The sequence below is a fragment of the Leuciscus leuciscus genome (assembly GCF_965113295.1).
Source record: "Leuciscus leuciscus genome assembly, chromosome: 25".
Classification (NCBI taxonomy): domain Eukaryota; kingdom Metazoa; phylum Chordata; class Actinopteri; order Cypriniformes; family Leuciscidae; genus Leuciscus; species Leuciscus leuciscus.
This window is the reverse complement of record NC_138724.1, coordinates 23268281-23293994: the sequence shown is the minus strand read 5'-3', so window position 1 is coordinate 23293994 and position 25714 is coordinate 23268281. Positions and strand designations below refer to the sequence as shown.

General features: G+C 37.6%; 3 protein-coding genes across 3 annotated transcripts; 2 read left to right on the top strand and 1 right to left on the bottom strand.

Annotated features, from left to right (window-relative positions):
* The first annotated feature begins 661 nt into the window (after nt 1–661).
* ric8a (RIC8 guanine nucleotide exchange factor A) lies at nt 662–13066 on the top strand. Its single transcript, XM_082159557.1, has 10 exons — nt 662–1116; nt 4212–4259; nt 7747–8373; nt 9354–9448; nt 9987–10137; nt 10769–10864; nt 11353–11497; nt 11782–11926; nt 12028–12147; nt 12239–13066. Exons 1-10 carry the CDS (start codon nt 1027–1029, stop codon nt 12372–12374), a joined length of 1653 nt encoding a protein of 550 aa, XP_082015683.1. The 5' UTR covers nt 662–1026; the 3' UTR covers nt 12375–13066.
* A 1410-nt stretch (nt 13067–14476) lies between these two features.
* psmd13 (proteasome 26S subunit, non-ATPase 13) lies at nt 14477–23309 on the top strand. Its single transcript, XM_082159559.1, has 13 exons — nt 14477–14671; nt 17506–17584; nt 17668–17702; nt 17845–17900; nt 18018–18061; nt 18144–18230; nt 18630–18801; nt 19004–19083; nt 19749–19874; nt 20023–20085; nt 20266–20346; nt 20725–20841; nt 23090–23309. Exons 1-13 carry the CDS (start codon nt 14571–14573, stop codon nt 23183–23185), a joined length of 1137 nt encoding a protein of 378 aa, XP_082015685.1. The 5' UTR covers nt 14477–14570; the 3' UTR covers nt 23186–23309.
* A 1022-nt stretch (nt 23310–24331) lies between these two features.
* Nucleotides 24332–25641, bottom strand: cox8b (cytochrome c oxidase subunit 8B). The gene is made up of 2 exons (XM_082159565.1): nt 25417–25641; nt 24332–24564 (listed from the first exon to the last, which is right to left on the bottom strand). The coding sequence occupies exons 1-2, from the start codon at nt 25531–25533 to the stop codon at nt 24454–24456; spliced, it is 228 nt and encodes a 75-aa protein (XP_082015691.1). The 5' UTR covers nt 25534–25641; the 3' UTR covers nt 24332–24453.
* Between the last annotated feature and the right edge of the window lie 73 nt (nt 25642–25714).

Here is a 25714-nt window from a genome sequence, read left to right as displayed (position 1 = left end):
TACATAAGCCCGAGTGCCTTAAAAATAAAAACATGTTATAACACGCAAATGGGATTCAAATGAAACAGGGAAATGTCAATCATGAAATGTTTCAACATCTGTAACATGTTTTTTTTTTTTTTTTTTTCATTGTGTCATGTAACACATAAATCACATATTTCAACTTACATCTCAAAACATTTCGACAGTAGCCTATATTTAATGTACCGATAATCCCTGTTTAGCAGCTGTAGTATACAAAAAGCCATATCTTGCGTATATGCTTGGGTTTTGCCCACAGTGGGCCGTTGTATGTTTTTTATTTTTATTTTATTTTTTATTTCTCCAAACCAAGATTAAGGTTAAGGCTAAGGTATACTTTATTGTCCCAGAGGGAAATTTGTCTTGGCCTCAAAAATACAGCCACTGCATCACATAAAACAAATAGTAAAATGACAAAATAACACAATACAATAACATCACAAGACATAAATTAGAAAGAGGAAAGAAAAGGGAAACATTTGTATAATTTAATTTTTTTTTTTTTTTTTTTAAATATATATTTTTCATGCCCAAAGAGCAATAAAAACACATATGGAAAAATCCTGACTTAAGTTGTCATAATTCATGCATGAAAAAGTTAAGTCTCGATGTAAATGTATTTAATTAGTTATCTACCTGTTTATATTTTGGACGATTTTTAAATTGTCTTTCTGGACTACATAATCCATTACCCTCAGCAGCAAGTATACCAACAAGTCCCGCCTCCTGCAACATGATTGGCTGGTGTGGTTCTCACACGCAATCGGTGATTGGACCGTTGAGACGTCGTTCATACAGCCGCACCAACCACAACAAACAATGCGGGTCTTGTCTGTGTGGAAGGCTTCACTACAAATCCCATGATTCCCTGCAGTGATCTTCGCAATCTTCCTTTAATCGCATCATCCAGGAGCTTCTGGATCGCTGGGATAAAGCTGGAGGATTGAAGCTGATTTTGTTTACATGATTTTTGGCTCTTCCTGAAAGCTGAAAGGTGGAACAGCGATGAAAATGGACTTAAATGCCATCATAGAGAAGATGGAAACGGGCGACCAGGACGCCGCACTGACAGCTTTACAGACCTATAATAAAGAGGTACATATCAGATATATGTAAATCAGGACTGTTATAAGATGATGCATTTCTATGTTCTAGAATGAAGTGTCTGTTTTGTGCCTAGGGAAAGTGTTTCTTGTTCAATACTAATTATTATAGAGAGAGAGAGTTTGCTGCGCTGTGACATTTGGATGATACATTAATAGATCCTCAGTTGTGTAAATATTGCATGAAAAACACCATCGACGAGGAGCTTCCATGGTCAGATCATACATTATGTTTTGTGGGGATGTACTAATTGCACTAGTAACAGAAATAAAATGAGTGTCGTTTATCTTTATAGATGTTTATCTGCAGAATAGAATATAAAAATAATAAAAGAGAAATATCATATTCAAATAAAGAATAAAATAAGTACCTTATGGAGTCAGTAAATGGATTTGTTCATGTTGTGGAACAGGCATTAGGAAAGCAATTAAAACAGCCTCAAATAAAGCTGATGGGCTCTAATGTTGTGGTCAGACTCATATCATCATCCAATGTCAACAGGGATGCAGACCTTCTCTCGATCCCTCTCAAAAACATTCCTTTCTTGCAATATATTCTCATAATTATTATACGTATTACATAATTAACCCATTTATTAAAGCTGCAGTCCGTAACTTTTTTGGGTTAAAAATTATCCAAAATATTTTTTTGAGCGAGTTCAAAACGGTAAGCTTGTAATAATGTTTTTAATTCCAGTGGTAACTGGTGGATTTGCGTGGGAAATTCGAGCATGTCTTTGCGTCATTACGTCACATCTGTACACATAAAGTAGGAGTCTCGGCTAGTCAGCTTTATTGCGTGCGAGGATGTTGGAGGTGGAGATTTATAGCCTTTTCTCACAGCACTTGATATAATTAAACGTATCAATTTGACGGCGGATCCAGAAAGGTTCAAACGACAATCACAAGTGTAAAAAGCAAAAGACTTCGGACTTCGGAGTGGCTACAGAAAAAAAGAGACTGCAACCGGGCCCATGCGAAACAAGGACAAATATCGGAAGGGCATTAAATGTAGTCACACAATGCTGATATTGTTAACATTAACAATTTGAGAACAAAGTATAATTTGCGCGGTTTGACGTGTTATGATAAGCGATCGTTAATCAGCGTGATTTACTGCAATGCTTTTTCCCCCTTAGTTGGTCAGAACAAAAGTGGATGTTACTTACTTGTTCAGACGACATTTTCTGGTGAAAATTCTAGAATTCTGTGATTGCGAATGCCAGTATCCACACCGGCGCGGTGATTGACAGCCGCGCATTCTCCTCAAAACATTGGATTCATCCGCGCTGTGCCGTGCCGAGGCAAAACCCACGTAAAGTTGATAATTCCGCGAATAACTGCAATCGCAGATTTCGAACAGAGATGGCGACAAAGAGGAAAAACTACGGACTGCAGCTTTAACTAAATCTGTTATGTACCCTTATTTGGTTCTTTCTTTTTAGATCTTGTTCCTAAAATCATAACAAAAGGATTCAAAAAGACACATAAGAGGCCTTCGAATTCTTAACAAATGATCTGTATAGGAAATGTGTTAGTAGGTACATTTCAATCAGTCTTACCTAAAAAGTCATACGAGTTGAAAAACTTTGTGTGACGACGGCTGGATTAGCACTCAAGTAACACAAATAGATTTCTTAGGCTGATCCTGATGCTTCGTGAGCCGGTATCACAGAGGTTCATGCAGATAAGCGCTCTAATCGTATTTAGGACAGAATTGATGTGACAGTGATACATATGAAGAGGTTATGAGTTAATATTATCATGTAATTACAAAATGTATGCCTCTGCAATTAGATGCATGACACACATACAGTATGTTTGGCCAAAAATGTGCATTTTTTTACATATTAGGTCAGATTTACAAATGTATGTTTCATTGCATTAAACATAGCCTACCAAACTTGCAGTTCATTTTAACCAACTAGGCCTACAAACTGTTTTTTGTTGATGTACTGTATGTCAAACAAGTTCACACAGGTGTTCTATCAGAATAATGTTTTAATAAAAACATTTAAATAGATGCCACTTGGTTTGATATTTAGTTTTTTAAAGGGGCTATATGTGGAATTCAGTAACCCTTGTTATTAGCGCCACCTGTGGCTGTTAAGTGAACTGCATCCAGCAACTTGCTACTCGTACTTGCTAGCGTACTGAACTTGATTCAATACCTCTATATATTCATTGCAAAGTTCTGCGAAAAGGTAGCCTGGCAAGCCAGACCTACATCAAGATGTTTAGTCTGGCAACTCACCATAGACACGGCTTAATCCGATGGGCGGGATAAACGGCTGTCTTTCAAATTCCCTCTGCACGCAATAGGACAGCGCTTCAACCAACCAGAGCGTTTTCCCAACAGCGAAGCTAACGTTAGTTGATAGATTCAACTTTTGCCATATCTGGCCGGCAAAACGACGAACACATCTTCCTTTTTTTAAGAATGACTTAAGTGCCGTTCTTTGCTCTTTTCTCAAAGAAAAGCTTAACTCCAAGTCCTCCAGAGTCGCGGACAAAGCCGATTCGAAAGATGTTCGTCATTCTTTGTTTTCAAGTCGCAGCCAGATAACCGTCGCAACTCTGTCGTCATATGTTAAGCCCGCCCCGCCTACTCTATACGCGACGTGATTGGCCTGACCCAATTTAGGTTTTTGCAGCTCCAAAGTCTATGGAGAGTTGCTAGACTGCCCTGGCTGCAAAATACATTTTGCTGCCGCTAGGGTGCGTCTAGATTTCTAGGCTAGCGAAAAGGCGCTTTCCTCTCAATATCAAAATGAACACACACACACACACAAAAAAATGGCAGCGGTAAGATGTCACATGCTTTTAATTTTCCCGGCAAAAACGACCCGAGTCATAAACCCTTCACATAAAAAGTCAGTCAACAGGCTTTCAAAAGCAACCTAGGAAGTTTTTTTAGTTACAAGCTGTTCACACATTGGCAAAAAAAGTGATTAATACATGAACATTATTATATACAACTCCTTTAATTTGTTGGCAAACTATGTCTTTTCTATTCATGCATAAATGTATTTGTATTTCACAGTTGTCTGAATAATGTTTTTTTAATTTTTTTTTTTACTCTTTTAGAAATCCCAGTGTTTTTTGTTTACCCCTGGGGAAGAGGAAGACAGAGAGGTAAGGCTTACCCGACATCATAATGCAAACGGTCAGCAATTCAACCCAGAAGAACATTCTGCTTTATGCTTTGTCTTGCCATTTTAGATACATTAAAACATGGCCTTTAAGTATTCATGAATATTGCATTGCCAAATGTCTTCAATTGATTTGCAATAAATGTAAGAAGCTTTTGTGCTTATATCAGATGACATCAACTGAATCTTGTCTTAAAGCACTGCTGTTGTGATGTGTCCTTGCTTTGACTTTATGTGCACTTTTTTTTGCTGGCCTTTTGTGATAGGATGGACATTTGAAAGAGGTATATGCGTAGCTCAATGTGTTGGATGTAGCATAGCATTAGCGTAGAACCCAAAGGCTATTTCTCATTCCTGATTGGCTACTGAACAAAGCAGGTTTTATAACTTCACATGATGGGAACATTCCAAAAATATAAAGAAATACTCTTTGGGATTTTGTAACATTACACTGTGTTGAGATGGTTGGAGAATGTTTCATGGGAATCAATGTGGTTCAGAAATGAAATCTTTATCTGTATGCTGTCCCACTTCATTTGCATTGTTTACACCAGTGATATTTTCCTATTTCTGCCCATGGTCGATCGATATGGGTTTTTTAATGGCCAATGCTAATATGAGGATCAGGGGTTCTCAACTGATGGGTCACAACCCGAATATGGGTCGTAGGTCTGAATAAAATCAAATATTAATGCACACAATAAAACATTAGTCATATATTCATGCAAAAATAGGATAGCTTTTAAAAAGATTTTTTTTTTTTTTTTTTTTTGCAGATGTGACTATTACTACTTTTAATTTTTTTTTGTTAATGCAAGGTTATTATTGTTAACTAAAACTATTAAAAACGTATGTTAATTGAAATAAAGCTGAAATAAAAAATAAAAATATATTTGTTAAAACAAACTAAATGAAAATAGAAATGTTGCCTTGGCAATAAACTGAAATAAGTAAATTATTAACTGGGAATAAATAAAAACTGTATCTAAAACTGAAATAAAACTAAATAGCATTACTTGAGGAAAGCATGACTTTCAATGAACATGGAAAATAAAGATTTAAAAATAAAGCTTATTCATAATATTAATAAAACTGTTAATGTTTGCATTACATTTGTTATTTTGGTAACACTTTATAATAAGGTTTAATTAAAGTTTGTTAATGCATTAACTAACACTAACTAACAATGAGCAATACATTTAGTATAGAAGCCTATTCATTAATCTTAGGTAAAATTAGTTATAATATACAGTTATGATAACAGTTAAATTAACAAAAAATATTAACAAATGCAACTTTTGATTTTAATAATGTATTATTAAATGTTTAAATTAACATTAACTAAGATTATGAAATGCTTTAAAAGAATGTTTCAGTGCCTAAATATTGTAATGTAATTAATAATCAAATTTTTGTTTATTATTCATAATAATTTTTGGGATAGATAAAAAAAAAAAAAAGTTTTCATTGGTAGTTTAACTAATGCATTGTTAATTAATGTTAACAAATGGATCCTTATTGTGAAGTGTTACCATTATTTTCAGTGTTCAGTTCTGTGGTCAGTCTAGTCTAGTTCCCAAACTGCATTTTGCTGGCCACATTTTTGCTTTTGTCTCTAATATGAACTGGCATACAGTGCCCTTCATGGCTGTTTGTGACTCTGGTCTCTGACATAAAGGCTGACTCCTGTCATTATTGTTTTCAACAGTCCCATCTGCAGCAATGTAACCGCTACAGTAAATCACAATGAGATGTACAGACTAGTGTTTTTCAAACCATTTGATGCCAAGGACCCCCAAACATGATGATACCCTTGTAAAAAAGACTATAACACCATAATGCTACTATATTTGGTAATCGTGAGATGTCACTGACAGGTTTCAAACAGATGATCAGATCTGGTTGTGTTCATTGCTTGACTGGGTTATGTAAGGACGTGTCACAGTTGGACTCCAATTTGGTAACTAAACTCTACAGCGAGACAGTCGGAGGTCTTGGCAGTCAGGCGCAGTCAGGGAGAATTTGAGGAGTTGTCAATCATCCACCCATGTATTTATAGCAAGCTGTCCACTATAACAATAATAAATGATACCTCTCAGGAACTTAAATAGCTTGGTGCAGGGATGACGTCAAAACCCAGAAGAATACTAATTCGCCGCTGGTTTCCTCAAGATTTTTCTATGGATTTTTCTAATGGGGTTTTTCAATGTATGAGTAAATAAGGTCTGTGGCAAACAAGTTGACGAAACTTGGACGTTTTGCTCTACAACTTAAATAACACATCAAAAACATGAAGATGTTATGTTTTTTTAAATAATAAGTGTTTCTAATAAGTAAGATAAGAACATTTTCAATATGGGTGTGTGTAATTTATGTTGTAGAGCAAAACATATTGTCAAGTTTTGTTTACCACAGATTTTATTTTTACTCATACATTGAAAAACCCAATTATAAAACCCCTTGGAAAATCTCGATGGAACCAGTGGCAAATTAGTCTTCCGGGTTTTGACTTCTATTATCCCGGGAAGGGCGGGGGGGAAAATGATCATTAAGGTTATGTTGCTGCTTTTGCATAAACAGGACTCTTGCAATAAACGTATGCTTCAAAACCTTGAACGTTTTTAACCATATTGACACCCATGAGATTCTCTCACATGGTCTGTAACAGTGTTTCTCAACTGGTGGGGTGTGACAAAAATGGGTCACAGGTCTGTTCTGATAGGGTTGCAAGTATGTCATTTTAATGTGTATTTTTAAAAAAATATTATTCTATATGTACTATATTTTTATATATTGTATATTAACTTTTTTGATTTTTGTATCTTTTAAAATTGTAAATTATAATTGAATAAAATGAAATATAAAATATAGACACTACTGTTCAAACGTGTTGTCAGGAAGATTTTTTTAGTTTTTTTTAAAATAAATTAATACTTTTATTCAGCGATGATGCATTAAATTGACCAAAAGTAACAGTAAAGACATTTATAATGCTACAAAAGATTTCTATTTCAAATAAATGCTGTTCTTTTGAACTTTTTCTATTCATCAAAAAATCTTGACAAAAATTTATCATAGTTTTGCTGAAATTGCTGAAAATTCAGCTTTACCATCTCAAAATACATTAAAATATTTTAAATTGTAATAAAATTTCAAAAATTTGACTGGATCAAATAAATAAATAAATTGAGACTTCTGAAACTTTTGAATTGTTTTATATTTTTTAATAGTTTATTGAATTTATATTGTAGTTTTTATATTGTTGTAGGCCTACTCTTTATATTTCATTTTTAAAAAGTCATTTTAAGTAGTGAGAACTTTGGTTAAACAATTTTGAGACTGTACAGTGTAAAATCTGTGTTTCGACGGAAAACCAGTTGAGAACCGCTGGCCCGCAAGGTGATGGTGTCGATAATTGCTGCTGTTCACACACAGTATCTCTCTCCCTCTCTCTCTCTCTCGTCTCTCAGCGTCTGGGTGAGTTAGTGTTGGGCTTCCTGGAGAGAGACCTCCAGCCGTCCTGTCAGCTGGCCTGCCTGGAAACCATCCGCATCCTGTCCCGTGACAAGAAGAGCTTGGCTCCCTTCGCCACCCGCCACGCCATGCAGATCCTGATCCGACACGCCGGCCTCGGGCAGGGTGAGGGCGTCACACCTGAGATCCCGGACCTGGAGGTGATCGTGGAGGCCCTGAAGTGCTTGTGCAACATCGTGTTCAACAGCGATGCGGCTCAGGAGGCGGGGGCGGAGCTCCAGCTGATCGTGGGATTGGCCGAGAGGCTTAAGCAGTGCCGCGAGCCGCAGTGGAACCACGAGGTGCGGTTCTTCGACCTGCGCCTCACGTTTTTGATCACCGCCCTGCGCGTGGACGTGAGAGCCCAGCTGGCACGCGAGCTGCGGGGTGTTAGCCTGCTGTCGGAGGCTCTGGATGCCACGCTCGGCCTCTGCTGGCCCGACATGTACGAGGTGGCCCGCGCGGGATTCGACGGCTGCTCAGAGCTGCCCCTGCTGGGGAGGCAGGAGACCGAGCGAGCCATGGAGATCCTGAAGATCCTCTTTAACGTCACCTTTGATTCCAACCGCCGTAAGGTGGACGAGGTGAGACTGTGTTTGCTGCCACATTTAATTGTGTCAGGAAACATTATGTAGTTAAACTGTGACAATGCTGCTGTTTCCTACATTTGTGTGCCCTGATTATAAAATTATAATTATAAACTTTGGCCAATTTCAATGAGTGAATCTCACGAAACCTGCAAAGAACTTGTTCTAGTCTAAAGAAAGAAAGAAAAATATACTATGTGTATGCACACAGTATATTTAGAATATAATATACAGAATATACATACAGTACATTCTTTAATGACAACAAGGTATTTTTTCCCATTTTATGGCTATACAGTAAATATTATTACTAATGTATTACAGTAAAATAATGGAATAAAATAAAAACAGGATTTTCAGGATATTCTCATGAAAAATAATGCAACACAATACAAAAAATAATATAATGGAATATACTATAAAATATAAATATATATAAAAAAAAAAAAAATACATCATATGGCCAATTTTATAAATCTATACTTTGTCAATAAAAAAAAAAAAGTGCATTTCATACAAACTCAAACAAATGGTTCAAGTGAAATCAGTCATCAATTTTTTTACTGTGTAATAGAAATGTAGACCAGCAAAGATGCATATCATATTGAGCTGGAAAAATAAGCTGATGCTTCCATAATCTGCCTATTGAGACTGGTGTAATAATTAAAAAGCAAATACTGATATATTGTGCATGTTATTTAATGTAATAATGTTATTTTATGATGCTTGCCTCTTAATGTTGTTATAAGAAAACAAGTCATTTTTAATATTTTAATTTTCTCATAATCTTTAAAAAGGCATGTTAAAAAGGCATTATCACAAGTTGCTGAATAAGCATTACATAACCGCAGCAATTAGATCTGCTCTCTCGGTGTAAATAACAGTTTTTAATTAGTGAAGGAGATCTAATGTGGTTTCATGGGACTTGCATTGTGTGTGTGTGTGTTTGTGTTTGTGTGTGTGTGTGTGATATGCAGGAAGAAGCAGCCACTTACAGACACCTGGGAGCCATACTTAGACACTGCATCATGAGCACTTCAGAGGGAGAGGAGCGCACAGAAGAGATGCACAGGTGCCCTTGCACACACACATGTTGGGTTTCCATGTTTTATGGGGACTTTCCATAGACATAATGATTTTTATACTGTACAAACTGTATATTCTATCCCTTAACCTTACACCTAAACACAACCCTCACCGAAAAGTTTCTGCATTATTAGATTCTCAAAAAACATAATTCTGTATTATTTATAAGCTGCTTTCCTCATGAGGACCAAAAAATCTCTCCACAAGGTCAAAGACTTCTGGTATTGCAATCTTTGTTGGGACATTGTATCCCCATAACATTGACCAGGACCACATACACAGCAGGGCAGAAGATCTAGATGCAGAAAGGTTTATGGAAGCAAGTATACCGGTTCTGAATAATGCAATAAAACACAACTGAATCAAGTAAAGTTGTCTGACACATTGACACACTGGCACAGATTGTCATGTGTCTCATGTGCTCTGATTGGTAACAAATTAGAGCAGATCCACAGGGACCTCAGTCCCAACTAATTAGTCAATTTGTAAAAGGAAACTAAATCTGATGCGAATTTGTATTACAGCCACACGGTGAACCTGCTGGGGAACCTGCCGCTTCCGTGTCTGGACGTTTTGCTGATGCCTAAAGTCCAGCAGGGCTCTATCGAGTACATGGGCGTCAACATGGACGCCGTTATGGTGCTGCTGGAGTTTATGGAGAAAAGACTCGGCCGGGTGAGCGCCTGAACAAGTATTCTGCTAATCTTTCAAAGCATCTTTAAAAAGGTTCAGACATATTAAAAGCAGTTTAATGTTCATCAGCAGATGAGACAGTAAAGATTGTCTCACATAAAGACATTTTCTTATGTCATTTGGTGGGTAGCTCTGCCCAAAGTGAATCTCATTGGTTCAAAATCCCACTTAGTTTTGATGTATTACATTTACATTTAATAATTTAGCAGGTGCTTTTATCCAAAGCGACGCCTGAAGTAATATATGTTATCTAAATCTCAACTGCTTGATTGCTAGTATTATCACGAAATGTAAACTGTATTGTCGCCCAGCGAGAATTGTGTGATATTAAGATATTTAACACCATAATTTTCTGTAAAGCTGCTTTGAAAAAGTGATAAAGCAAATAAATGAGACTTTACTTGACTTGCATTTTGCTGTCGTGCCTGGTTAGGTTGAGGTGAAACGCCTGCGCTGAAGTTATTTATTTTACACCTGTTTGTGCTGGCTGGTTTGTTATTGTTTTTGTGCTGGGTGCGATGGGAACACTTTGAGGGATTTCTAGACCAGGACACAGCTGGAGCTCCAGTGTTAAACAATTGAACTCCTCCACCTGTTAATGTTGTATTTCCAGGGAAACAAGCTGAAGGAAACCCTGCTGCCCTCATTAAATCTACTAACGGAAAGCGCTCGCATCCACAGAGAGACCAGGAAGTTTTTACGAATGAAGGTGAGATTGTGAACTTCATTGTGCCATTGGCCAGATTTACTTACAGCCTGCGCCAGCGCTAACCCTCTTTCGGCGTTAAAAACTACTGTCAGGATTTACTAAAGACACGCAGTGAAAAATTTGCTCTGAAAAGGCGTGGACGGGGTTATTGTTGTTATATGAACTCATTCCATATGCATTTGTAAGAGTTTCCCTTCCAGACGCAAAATGAATGCGAAGAGAGTATTTAAAGGAAGGTGATTTACTAAGGTTTCGCTAGTCAATTTACTGGTATTTTCGCCATTATTTAACGGCCCTATACGAGTCTTAAACAAGACGCTAATTTACGTTACTCTTCGTGGATTGCGTCGTCATTATGGAAATGATCCGGCTAATTTGCACATCATCAGTAGATCACTTTCCACTCCCACCTGCGCTTTTTTACAACGCTAATTTTCCCTGTTTAGTAAATGTGGCCTATTTTCATTTTTGTTTGTGTGTCTACGCAGGTGCTTCCCCCATTACGAGATGTCAAAAACAGACCTGAGGTCGGTAACGCTTTACGGAACAAGATAGTGCGTCTAATGACCCACATAGACACGGACGTGAAGCACTGCGCAGCTGAGTTCCTGTTTGTACTGTGCAAGGAGAGCGGTACGTCAAATACTACAATATCATTACAAGTACGCTAAGCGTGTGTTCACACTTGTAGTTCGGTTCTCTTGGTTCTTTTGATCCTGATATATACAGTAGTCGACATTTGAAGTGGATCAAAACCATTCATCAAAGTTATACATGAATTTTGAACGATACCCGTTCTTGTCTTAGGACAACATTGATGAACTTTTTTGATCCACTTTTTGAACGGTAGTGGATATATAGATTTATTTCGAAGTCGAAGATAAATAATAATAGGCATTTGATCCACTGTGAATCAGTTTCCAGGTTTATCAAGTACACGGGTTACGGTAACGCGGCGGGGCTCCTGGCCGCTCGAGGACTGATGAGAGGCGGTCGAGACCCTGGGCATTACTCTGAAGATGAGGACAGCGATACTGAGGAGTACAGAGAGGCTAAACCTCAGTATGTCATGAACAACACTGTCAGATATCAGAATGGCCATAACGGTTAGAAAAAAATCAGAGATGTTTGTGTGTTTTTTTTATTTTTTTTATGTTGTACAGCATCAATCCAGTGACTGGCCGTGTGGAGGAGGAGCAGCCCAACCCTATGGAGGGAATGACTGAAGAACAGAAAGAATACGAAGCCATGAAACTGGTCAACATGTTCGACAAACTCTCTAGGTAATAAAGCGATGTCAGAAAACCCCAAACTTTCAACGTGTTTTTAAAATAGTATGACTGTTAAGTAACTGCAAACGTGCTTTTCTTTCAGGGAGCAGGTGATCCAGCCAATGAAAATTGGAGCTGATGGTAAAATGACTTCGTTGGAACCACAAGAGCTTCGTTTTTTAGCCCGCCAACAGTTCGGAGAGTCCAATAATTCTGACAGCGACAGCGACACAAACTAATCCGAGTCTATAAAACAGGACGGATAGGATTGCTTATCAAATTTGAATCAAAAACAAAAGTTTTTGATGAATTATATTATGGAATTGAATCTTTTGACACTTTAGGATTTAAATGCTTGGTTTTTACTCCTAAGGGAAACACCTGGTGAATGTTATTTCATTTCATTTGAGGTTTATTGTGTTGGCCTGTCTTTAGGTAATATTTTCTGTACAATGACAGTGAAAACATGGTTTGTTTACACAGTGCTAGTTTACTAATATAACAGAATTAATTTAATGGAACTCTAACTTATTATACATCACAGGAGCACAGATATTATTTTTCATTTAGAATGTCGATGGATGGATGATGACAATGATGGAGCACTGATATTTATTTATTTATTTATTTGGTTTTAGGATGAGCTGAGCTGAGCAGGAGCATTTTTAAAGTTATGATACATAGATAGTTTATGATATTTTATGAGGAAAAACGGTTCAACTTTTTGGTTTTAATGCGGGAAAGGAGCATATAAAGCCTCCTATGATCAACTTTTCTTTTGTTCTTTGTGGTAAAGGGATCAATTGCTGTATATTGTTATTGGTGGCCTGTGTAGTTGTGTATGAAAGACTGAAGGGAATGTTGTATGATTTGTATCACGTTGTGTTAAAAGAAATTTATTGTGAGATGATAATAAAAGAGCTGAATTTGTCATTGTCTCATTTTAAAAATGTTATACACTATTGATAATTACATTTTATATTTATATATTTTAATATTATTGTTGTTGCTATTTAGATGATTTATAAATATATATATATATATATATAACCTTAATACACAATAAATATAATAATATTATACATAAGGTAATATATATATATATATAAATATATATGTGTGATTTGTATACATTTATATATATATATATAAAATAAAATTATATATATATTATATATATACAAACATATATAAATATTATATATATTTTTTCTTTTTTTAAGGGGAAGACGTTTGCGCCAAAGACTTTATTCAGTCTTGTCTCTGTAAGTAGTTTATTTACTAGACAAGCTATTGGTTTGGAATGCAGTCAAAAAAAGAGATGGGTGTTTATAGTTTATACAAGTTTAGAGAGAGAGAGATTTTCATTTCTTAAAGCAAACACACACCTTTATGAGATGCAAGTTAAAGAGAACTTGGTAAAGACAGAATGATAAAACCCACACTAAGTGCACATACCCTACATTTTAGTCCAGATCAGTAAGCTATTTTAAGAAAAAAATTATATTAACATACATTAGATAATTAGATCATCTCATTTATAAGAAACAACTCAAAACAGAATCTACATTCAAACCATATATGAGAAAACAAAAAAGGGTTTTAGTACGACGTTGGAAATAATCCAAATATTTGAGTGAGTGTGCAGTTCAACTCTTTACTTTGAGAGAGATTTACATACATACATATATTGTGTATTCACACAATAGACTGTAAAAAAGAAAAGAAAAAACAAGTTCACATATTTCCAATATACTGTAATGTTGCCCCAGAAACCAGGAGTATGTTTTAATGCAAGGAGAAAACAGGGTCTTACCAGAAGAGGCCATGTCACGCAAGCTAAAGACAGGCAACAAAAGAAAATTATTATTATTAAATATATTATTTTGAAAGTGAGAAGACTAGGGGCAGTTACAGTAAACCACATTTACTGTATGGTTAGCTAAGTTTGAGCCAGACAGAACATCAACCTGACCATCCAGAACTTTTTGTCTCTCGAAATAAATTATAGACCCATCCATTGATATATAGAAATTAATTGATATCTACCTACCCTAGCTCTTTCTAGCTAATCGTTTATAAATAATAAATGTTGCATCATTGCTAAACAACAATAACTTTAGCAGATTATTTAACATACCTCAATTCGTGTCGCTGCACATCCTCCCCCTACTGGACGCATCAGGAACAACAGGGGCGTAAAACTGCCTAGGTCGTATATCCACATATCCACCGGCTCCAGGTCTGCGGACTTCCGCTACTCCCTACTCCATGAAGGGACTGTGTTTGCGCTTCTGTGTATCCTCCGCTGCTCTAGGTGGCGGTAGCGCTCTGTTCGCCTCAGCGTCCATTTATTTTAGTAGTGCAGATTTATTCGTGACTGCAGCGAGAGCTTCAATTTTTCTCACTCAAACAGTCAAAGATCTCCGTTCAAGATGAAAGATGTCATCGGATACCTCAAACAACAGCAGAGCAAGAGCCCGACGGCCGAGATGGCCGCGGAGTGGCACTCACTGGAGGATTTTTACAACAGAAAGTAAGAATGATGTCTGTTCAGTGTCTGAATCTTAGCTAGCTGAGTCATTTAGCATGCTAAGCTAAAGGCAACATATATTACTTGCACAATGGATAATAATAAGCTACTTTATCCACTTTGAAATGTCTTTTAAAGACCGTGTTGGCCGTTTATTTGCGTAATGGTTTTATATTTGTTGATGTAGTTAATCATTGTAAAATGAGTTCTAGTGGCTAGCAAGTCATTGCTGAAGTGAGATATTTGTTATATGCCACTTTTGTTGTTCTCAAGTGTTTCATATAATATAATATTTATTGAGGGTTTATAAAATTATAAAGTAGACCATTTCCTAATGTAATACACCTTCTAAAACCATGGTTTATTCATTTAAAGGATGCAAATCATGGGTATCAAATCAGTGACTTGCTTGAGTGTCTGAACATATCAGCCCTTCAGTTGATAGAATAGAATAGAATAGAATTCAACTTTATTGTCATTGCACGTCACAAGTACAAGCAACGAAATGCAGTTTGCATCCATCCAGAAGTGCTTTAGCAAGAATATAGATATATTACAAAAATATAGATATATTTTAGATATGTTACAATGTACACGGTATGAAGGAATGTTATGAGTGCTATAACTATAAGTATATACAGGCTATAACTGTAGTAAGTGTACAAGCTATGTACAGGCTATGAACAGGTTATACGTATGGATATAAATAAAAGACTATAACAGACTATAAATATACAATATGCAAGTATTAATAACAGCTGTAGAACTATAATTATTGTATTGTATTGTACAGCATGGTTGTCTATACAGTATTTACAGTAAGATATATATGAATAATTTATACAGTAGTAATATTAAAGTGCATGTGGCTGTAAGTGGTGGTCCAGCCACTGTGTATGAGTGTGTATGAGGATACTGGGGTTTTTTGTCCATTGTGTGTATGTTCAGTTATGGGTTGTTGTCAGTGGTTGTGAGAGTGCGTGTATGTTCAGTCTATGAGTTTTAATGTGGGTGAGATGTCAGGAGGCAGAATTCCGGAGTCTGACAGCTGTAGGATAGAAGCTGTTCCGGTACCTGGTGGTCTTAGTCCGGAGGCCTCTGTAGCGCCTCCCAGAGGGCAGGAGGGTGAAGAGTCTGTGTGCTGGGTGACTGGGGTCTTTGATGATTTTCCCGGCCCTTCTCAGACACCGCTTCCTGTAGATGTCCTCTATGGAAGGAAGTGGTGCTCCAGCGATGCGCTGGGCGGCTTTCACCACCCTCTGCAACGCCTTCCGGTCCGAGGCAGAGCAGCTCCCGTACCAGACTGTTATACAGTTGGTCAGGATGCTCTCGATGGTGCAGCGGTGGAAGTTCACCAGGATGTCTGAGGACAGGTTGTTCTTCCTCAGAGTCCTCAAGAAGAAGAGGCGCTGGTGAGCCTTCTTGACCAGCTTGGAGCAGCTGGTCGTCCAGGTGAGATCCTCTGAGATGTGGACTCCCAGGAACTTGAAGCTGTTCACACGCTCCACAGCCGTCCCCTTGATGTGGATGGGTGGATGTGGGTCAGCATTCCTCCTGAAGTCCACGGTGAGCTCTTTGGTCTTCTCGGTGTTGAGCAGCAGGTTGTTGGTGTCGCACCACTCAGCCAGACGATCCACCTCCTCCCTGTAGGCGGCCTCATTGCTGTCTTTAATGAGGCCGATCACCGTGGTGTCATCTGCAAACTTAATGATGGTGTTGGAACCATCGACAGGTCTGCAGTCATGGGTGAGGAGGGAGTAGAGGAAGGGACTCATCACACAGCCTTGTGGTACACCGGTGTTCATTGTGATGGTGGATGAACAGTGGTTATCCAGCCGGACATGTTGGGGCCGGCAGGTCAGGAAGTCCAGTAACCAGTTGCACATGAGGGAACTGATGCCTAGGTCTGTGAGTTTCCTGATGAGTTGTGAGGGGATGATTGTGTTGAACGCTGAACTGAAGTCTATAAACAGCATTCTGGCGTAGGTGTTTTTATTGTCCAGGTGTGAGAGGACAGTGTGCAGCGCTATGGAGACTGCATCCTCTGTGCTCCTGTTCTGACGGAATGCAAATTGGTGGGGGTCCAGGGTGGGGGGGAGACAGGATTTGAGGTGTGCTAGGACCAGCCGCTCTAAGCACTTTGTGATGATTGGGGTGAGGGCTACCGGGCGGTAGTCGTTGAGGCTTGATGGGTTGGAGTTTTTGGGTATCGGAACGATGGAGGTGGATTTGAAGCAGGCCGGTACCACAGCATGGGCCAAGGACAGATTGAATATGTCCGTCAGCACTCCTGCCAGCTCCACTGAACACGCTCTGAGAACACGGCCAGGGATGCCATCAGGACCTGCAGCCTTGTGGACATTAATCCTGCTCAGCACCGCTCCTACATCAGTGGGGGAGAGAGTCAGTGGTTGGTGGTCTGGAGTCACCTCTGCCTTAGTTGCAGTTGTTGTGTTCCCCCGCTCAAAACGAGCATAGAAGTTGTTGAGCTCGTTGAGGAAGGGGACATCAGAGGATGCGGGGGAGGGTTTGATGGTCCTGTAGTCTGTGATGATCTGGAGACCTTGCCACATACGTCGGGGGTTGGAGTTGGAGAAGTGTTCTTCTACCTTCCCTTTGTAGTGGTGTTTAGCACTATCACCACAGTGTTTAGTGGTGATAGATAGATAGATAGATAGATAGATAGATAGATAGATAGATAGATAGATAGATAGATAGATAGATAGATAGATAGATAGATAGATAGATAGATAGATAGATAGATAGATTAAATCCACATGTTGAGAGTAATATGAATATCAAGATCAACTTCCCTTTGTTTTCTGCCTCTTTGACAGATTGTGGCATCAGTTGACTCTGAAGCTGACAGACTTTGTGCAGGACCCCTATTTCGCCAAAGGGGACGGACTCATTCAGGTATCAGATCACAATTCAGATGCATTTGCACACTTAAGAAATGTGAGGTGAAACCTTTCATAATTCTCATTTGCTTCCCACAGCTCTATGAAAACTTCCTCAGTGATTTTGAACACAGGTAAGAAGCATTTCTGATGAGATTTCCCCATGCACGTGAAAACCGAATTTTCCCGTTGGTAATAATAAAGCAGTAGATAATTTTGGAACCTCTGCTTATTGCAATTTAATAAAAAATAAATTAATCTTTTTTTTCTTGACAGAATCAACCCATTGTCCTTAGTAGAAATCATCCTTCATGTTGCAAAACACATGACAGGTACATCATTATCTTCCAATAGTGTTGTTTGCTGACTTCCATCGCAAAGCCTATAGAGAGTGAGCAAAAATGCTACTATGTTGTAATATTAATAACATACGTCTTGTTTTTAAACAGATCCAAACACAGCCATCACCTTTCTAGAGAAAACAAAGGAGAAGGTAGCGAGCTGTTCTGTGTTTTTAACTCTGAGTTTACAACGTGATTGGCAACATATTGAAGTCATTGTCATTTCTCTCCCAGGTCAAATCCAGTGATGAGGCCGTCATCCTCTGCAAAACCTCAGTTGGAAGCCTCAAGCTCGACATCAGCGATCTCCCAGCGACAAAGGTCATTCATAATAATATCATATATTTCTTTTCTTAAGGTGCAGCCACATTTGCAGTTGCTCTTTTCACGTGCGAAATCAAGTCATTTCAATAGAAATCTATGTGACCACAACGGGTTCGAGTTGGTCACGCAGATTCTACTAATATTATTATTATTATTATTAACAGGCTAGTATTATTATCAAATCAATATTAGGGCCTGCAATTAATTTACCTTCCCTAAATTCATAACATCACCACACTTAGACATTGAGGACTCCTTATTGAAAATGTTTTTTACAAAGCTACATCCCACATCAAAATTGAATTGCAAGGTGATCTATTCACAAACTGGCAAGAGTGGCAATTGTATTTGAGACTGTTATTCATATAATTCTACTTCTGAATAATAATTTTGCAGAAATTAATAGAGGAAGTGGAAGAGATGCTGAACAACCTCCCGGGTGTGACATCAGTGCATGGGCGATTTTACGATCTGTCGAGCAAATATTACCGCATCATTGGGAACCACGCTTTGTACTACAAGGATGCCCTGCGGTACTTGGGATGTGTGGAAGCTAAAGACTTGCCTGGTAAGGATTCTGACTTCTGCATAATGTTTACATTTGATGAGATATTTAAAGCAGCGCCCTCTAGTGTCGGCTCAGCACATCTACAGTAATCATTGGAAAGTAGAATTGGATCTGCATAATTTCAGGTGAAAATGAGAAGATGCTAATGCGGTTGGGATTGTGGTTTAATGCTCACACCAGCTTTGTGCTTTTCTCACCACAGAAGCAGAGCAACAAGAAAGAGCTTTCACATTAGGTCTGGCCGGCCTGCTCGGAGAGGGGGTGTACAACTTTGGAGAACTGGTTAGTGCCTGTCATTGTACCAGTGATATTTTAGTGTTATTGTGTCAGTATTTATATACTATTATAGTATTTTTTCATTTTAATTTTATTTTAAGTTTTAGTAATTTTATGTTCTTTTTTAATTTATTTTTATTCTATTTAGCTTTATTTTTATTATAGTTTTATTCATATTTTGAATGAGATTGTATATGTATATTTTTTGTAATTTTTTTTGTAATTTAGTCATTTCGTGATGTGCTTTTGTCATTTTTATTATTATAATATTTTATAATTACTATATTTTTTTGTAAAGGCAAATATTTGCTATTTAGGTTTAATTTATTTTTATTTCAGTTTTATTTTGTTTTAATTGCCAAGTTTTTATTTTTGGCTTTATTTCATTTAAAATAAATGTTTTTATTAAATTTTTAGCCAATGATAATAACTCTGCTTTAACTTATACATTTTATATCAGTTAGTTGTAAAAGCAAAATTTTTAATTTATGCAAAATTAATATTTTGTTTTATTTCAGCTTTTTCAATTAATGCAATTTTTTTTTTATACTTTAGTTTTAATTTTAATAAAAAAAAAAACCCAGCATTGTACTGTTATATGTCTCCCTCATTGGCTGCTGCTTGTCTTGATGGATTTGTTTGCTCTAACAACATGAGTTTGATATTTAAAGCTGATGCACCCTGTCCTGGAGTCACTGAGGAACACAGATAAACAGTGGCTCATAGACACGCTCTACGCATTTAATGCAGGCAACGTGGAGAAATTCCAATCCCTGAAGACCGCATGGGGCCAACAGGTGAGCAGATGACTGATTAAATGCAAATGAAAAGCTGTCAACTTCTGTTTTGTTTTTTTCTTCTCTAAAAATATGTTGAAGAGGATTAGAAATTCATATATATTGTTAGTAAGTGAACCTGTCTGAATTTTTCTTTTCCTCCTCAAAGCCTGATCTCGCAGCTCATGAGGGCAAACTCATGAAGAAGATCCAATTACTCTGTGTCATGGAGGTATAAATGCTCTTCTTTTTTTACAAATGTGATGAGCTGGTAAATAATTCTAAGTCCTTATAGTATCATTTAGTTAAGAAGTACATCATTATTTACTAATTAATTATTAAGTGGCACAGGAAGAGTTATTACTGCGAGTAAAACCATGCTAACACAGTTAATGATTGATTGTCTTCATAGATGACTTTCACACGGCCAGCCAATCACAGGCAGCTGACGTTCCAGGAAATTGCACAGAGTGCCAAAATACAAGTGAACGAGGTTTGTCTTTTCTTTTTGAGTGTGTGTATATTAATAAATATAAATATAAATAAGTAAAATATATATATATATATATTTTTTTTTTATAGTACTTATTTTTGCATAGTACCATAGTACTTGATATGTATATAGAGTGCTTATTTTATATTACTATATATAATATGTTATACTATTAATGTGTGTGTGTGTGTGTGTGTATATATATATATATATATATATATATATATATATGACACTGCATTAAATAGTTAACATATATAACTTTTACAGCTAGTGTTAATGAAGTGTTGTCTGTGGCCAGTCACCATAAAGTGTATTTAATCCAGGACTAGAGTTAATCTGTGTCTGGGTTAATCTTATCATTATCCTTCCCCTCAGGTGGAGCTGTTGGTGATGAAGGCTCTGTCTGTCGGACTGATCAAGGGAAGCATCGATGAGGTGGAAAAGAAAGTTCACATGACCTGGGTTCAGCCCAGAGTGCTGGACTTGCAGCAGGTATGTCCACCTCAACCAAAGACTCCAAAATGTCGATATATATTTTCAGTTTAACTGAATTACAGTATTACAGTATATGATTACTCTCTTGTTCATTCAAGTGCTTTTAAACCATTCAAGTGCAATAAGGTGCATATGAACTGGAGTGCTGTCTGAGAAGCGTCTCTCTGTGAACACACACTCGACACACACGTGGCCGTGCGCACTGAAAGCCACTTCTCAGACAGCGCTCCAGTACCACGTTGAGGTTTTTTTTTTTTTTGCTGCAAGTTTTTGGCGAGTATCCTTGTAAGCACAGTCTTAAATGAGTTAAAAAGTTTTACAGGGGTAGTTCACCCAAAAATGAAAATTCTGAAATGAATTGCTCACCCTCATGTCGTTCCAAACCCGTAAGACCTTCGTTCATCTTCGGAACACAAATGAAGATCTTTTTGATGAAATCTGAGAGCTTCCTATCCCTCTATAGACGGCTACGCAACTACCACTTTAAAGCCCCAGAAAGGCAGTAAAGACATCATTTAAAGGGATACTTCAGGATTTAGCATTAAGATTTGTATTAGTAGAAAACCTGTAGTATTTTCGAATTACCGTGCTTTCCACCCTCATATCCCCCTGAGACAAGAGATTTATGTATTTTTTGTCTGGAAAAAATCCACCGATGACGCAAAAATCGTCATTTTGCGTCATCGGAGGATTTTCTGGCCAGAGGCAAAAGACTACAGCCAGTAGATGGCGTTGTTCCGCATGTTTTCAGCCCGCCCATAGAGGGATCTCACTCACAGAATGTACACAGTATCAGCCGTCTTTCTTTGGAAGCTAAGCTAACAGGCTCTTGTTCTGTGGAGAAAGCTGAATAGTAGGAGAAAGCTGAGTAAGTAGGGGTTACCATCCTCCTTTTCCCGGACTTGTCCGGCGGGCGAGATCGTTCAAAATGTCCGGGATTCAGCTTTTTGCGTTCTGCGGTCGCCATTCATTGTTTACATGCACACCTTTTGTTTCAATCTAATTGAATTCATTCCGATTGGTGAGTCTGAAAGTAGTGTTTACATGAACGCTAAACAAGTGATCGGTTGATGTGCGTTTTACCATTGCTAAGAAAATTCCCGCTCCTCCGTGAGAGATGCAAGACCCACAAGTCTCAGTAATGACGCCACCGGCCTCGCGCCGTTCTCCCGCGGCCGTCAGCCTCGTCCTGCTCACCACAGTAAACATGATGAATGGCGACTGTAGAACGCAAAAGCCGAATCCCAGACATTTTGGGCGATCTCTAAATCCCTGGCAAAACTCATCACGTAGGCTAGCCTAATAGCCTTGTTGTTTTCAACTGCGCTCTCTTACCGGTAGGCGTGGCCTCCTAGGGCAGCGAAGCAAGTGCATACTGGGAGTTGTTGTCTTTCATCCACATAAGCCAAAAATAAATTTTCTGGCTTTTCTCAGTCTAGAAAGCTCCAAATTCAAAAATGTCTTCACATTTCTTCTACTTAAATTACCTATTTTAAATACACATTCATCTTCCCAGAGGTGAAGTATTCCTTTAAGTAATCCATGTGATTCCTGTGGTTTAACCTCAATTTTATGAAGCGACACAAATGCTTTGTTTGTGCAAAAAAACATAATTTACTACTTTACAATCATAAATCTCCAATCACTAGAGCAACACAACGCATCAATCTTGACGCGAGAACAGTCATATTCATTTGTGTTCCGAAGATAAACGAATGTTTTACGGGTGTGGAACGACATGAGGGTGAGAAAATGAAAGAATTTTCATTTCAAGTGAATGTAAATAGTTGTGAGAAAATCAAATCAGGTCTTAAAGTGACAGCAGCCTAATTAACCTGCTGCAGTCTGGCATTAATGTTGATCATAGAACAAAAGAAAAAGAGAAAATCGCTCACTGCACTTGACTGAATAACGGTTGTAGCTTTAAAATGATTCATCTATTTTCAATTTATAGTTTATGCATATACAATTTATAATTTGTGGGGGAAAAAATTAAGTTCACTAAAATTAAGAGTAAAAGTTTAAAATTTTGGGTTTCAGTTATACTGTAATGTTGAATGGCTAAAAATGTATTCAGTAGAGACATCAGTTGCATTATTGGTATCAAGCTAGCTTTTATTCATAGTAGAAAGATACCATTAAACATTTTAAATATAGCATTTTATGTTGTTTCTACATTGTTATTTGTATGTCTTTGTTGGTTTCCTATGCCCAACACAAAGGATTTTTTCCCCCATCTCCACAGATTAAGGGCATGAAGGATCGTCTGGACCTCTGGTGTGGGGATGTTAAGAACATGGCCATGTTGGTGGAACACCAGGCTCAGGACATCCTGACTTAGAAGTGTTCTTCACCATGTCTGGCCCATCCGAACGTTCCCTTACATTGCATTCTCCACAAGCCTCAGTTCTTTGTTTGATGCGTGTCAGTATCTTCATTGTCATTAAAGTAACTTGTTTTCACAATCATTGTTTTGGGGGTTTTGTATCAAATTTAAAGGGATAGTTAACCCAAAAATGAAAATTCTTCTATCTATTTTCAAAATATCATCTTTTATGTTAAGTATAGAGTGATATTAGGGTGAGTAAATGATGACAGAATATTCATTTTTGCATAATCTATCACAGGCTGATTTTTGAAAGTTTTTTTTATTTTCTACTCATCTGAACCACAATCACAATTATCAATACATACATTTGTATCAATATAATGATTAATAAGGCATCTGTATTGCCCATTAAGAATAGCACTGTCAAAGTGAAGCCCTGAATTGCTTAAGAGCTTTTGGAAATGTGACCTTGCAACTCCAAAATCTAATTTGAAATGCAGTTACACCCACATCCTGCTCTGAAACAATGGACCTGTGCTCTAAAAAAAAACCAGTCCAAAATCATCCTACACTACTGAGAATAGATGACGAGATGTTTTCCCTGCACATTTTATTTCATTTTGTATCCTAGCAACACATTTCTGCTGTGTCATATGCGAGGTACAATTATATGCATCTGTTACAAATATCGAATCAGTATCTCCATCTGCTCTCTACAATAACTTTAATCTTTTTTTTTTTTTTTTTGGATTCCTCCCCATATTTGTTTATCATGTAGTTACGTGCATTATGCATACAACTGCTTTATCCAGCATGCATGCATACGCTATTTGTTTATTCTGACATGTAATTAATTTCCAAAAAAACAAACTCAAGACTTTACATGATTAATCTCAGTATGGACAATATATAATTTTAGAAAAATGGACACTTTAACTTGTGCATGCAATTAGTGTCCTTATTGCAATAGTTTTGTACTTGCAACAAACAAATTTAAAATGTCTGCTTTACTTTGAATTGTTCATTTATGATATAATTGTATTGCAAGTTTTTTTTTTTACCTTCTTCCATTATCTTAGTTTTCAGAATTGATTGTTCTTTTGCTAGTTGACTTGTGATCATCTAACAGCAAACAAACATTAACGCAACATAGCCATGTACATTTTAATATATTTTAATCGATGCAGACCAGGTGCCACCAGTTGAGTACAATCATTTATTAAAACATTCAAAGGTTAAATAGGCGTCGTAAGGAGGAATGCTCAAAGACAGAGAGACATTTATTCTTGGGCTGCACCAGGACGGTTCTTGTAGCTCTCCAAATGTGACAGGATCCATCCAGAGGGGCCCAGGATGGTCACGAAAAAGGTCCCCATTGCAATGAGTTGCTCCTGCATTGAGAACACAGTGACAGTAGTGAGATGCAGAACTATATTAGTCTATAATGGGTTTGTTTGTTTTATTTTTTAGGTGGGGTGGGGTGTATTTAGTAATAGACTAACCAAACTTTTTTCCCATGCATTAAACTCAAGCACGTTGTATTTTTGGTGCCTTTTTCCTTAGAGATTACAGTTTCATGTGATTTTTATTTGGGCAAAACTATCCCAGATGGGAAATAAAATATGAGGTATTTGTGTTTTGGGACATGTTAGATATTATAGCTGGTCTAAAATGTTTTTTTTTTTTTTAGCTGGTCCAGGCTAGAATACCAGCAATAAACCGGTGTTTGAAACAGTCTAGTTGGCTGACTAGCAAATGACCTGCTAAGAAACAGCAGCTCCAAGCCACCATCCTAACCTGCATTTCCAAACAGGGGTGAACTTTATTTGTCCGACAGGGTCGTACAATTGGCTACTTTCCAGAAACGTATAAGGGCACGAAGCTCTTTAAACACATTCATTACATTACAGACTCTAATATTAATTTCTTCATTTTATGACTATGAAAATGTCGACATGACAGAAAGCTGGACCCGAACGCCATTTCCACCCTGTACGTGAGCGCGCAAAAAGGATCAATGGCGTTATCGGCATTAGTCCCGTCTGACTTTTAATTACACTGACTAAGATATTATTCACAGGTTTTCATAACAGAATTAAACATTTTTACCACTTCGCCTATTCATGTATTTAGCAAGTTGCTCGAGAGTATCCATAACTTAACATATTTCACAGGCCGTCACACTCTCGCGCGCGCAGTCAGTCCGGTGGTAAAGTGCGCAGTTAAAGTCAACCCTTACTCACCCCAGCGGACAGCACATGTTTGGCTGGTTTGGCTGAAATGTTGGCTTTAGGGATGATTTGATGTCTCATCGCAGCCCTCAGCAGGTTGAAAGAGCAATTAAAGGCTGACATTGTCATGTTGTTGGATATATCCAAACGTTACAATATATGCGCCACTTGCGCGCGCCTCGAGTGGTAATGCGCCCTACAGGGAAAGCGAGACGAGTTGCAATTTCTTGTCTACCTGCCAACTCCTATTTAAGGTCAGGGCGAGGAAAAAAGAAAAAGAAATGTGTGTGTTTGCCAATCCGCTGCGAGT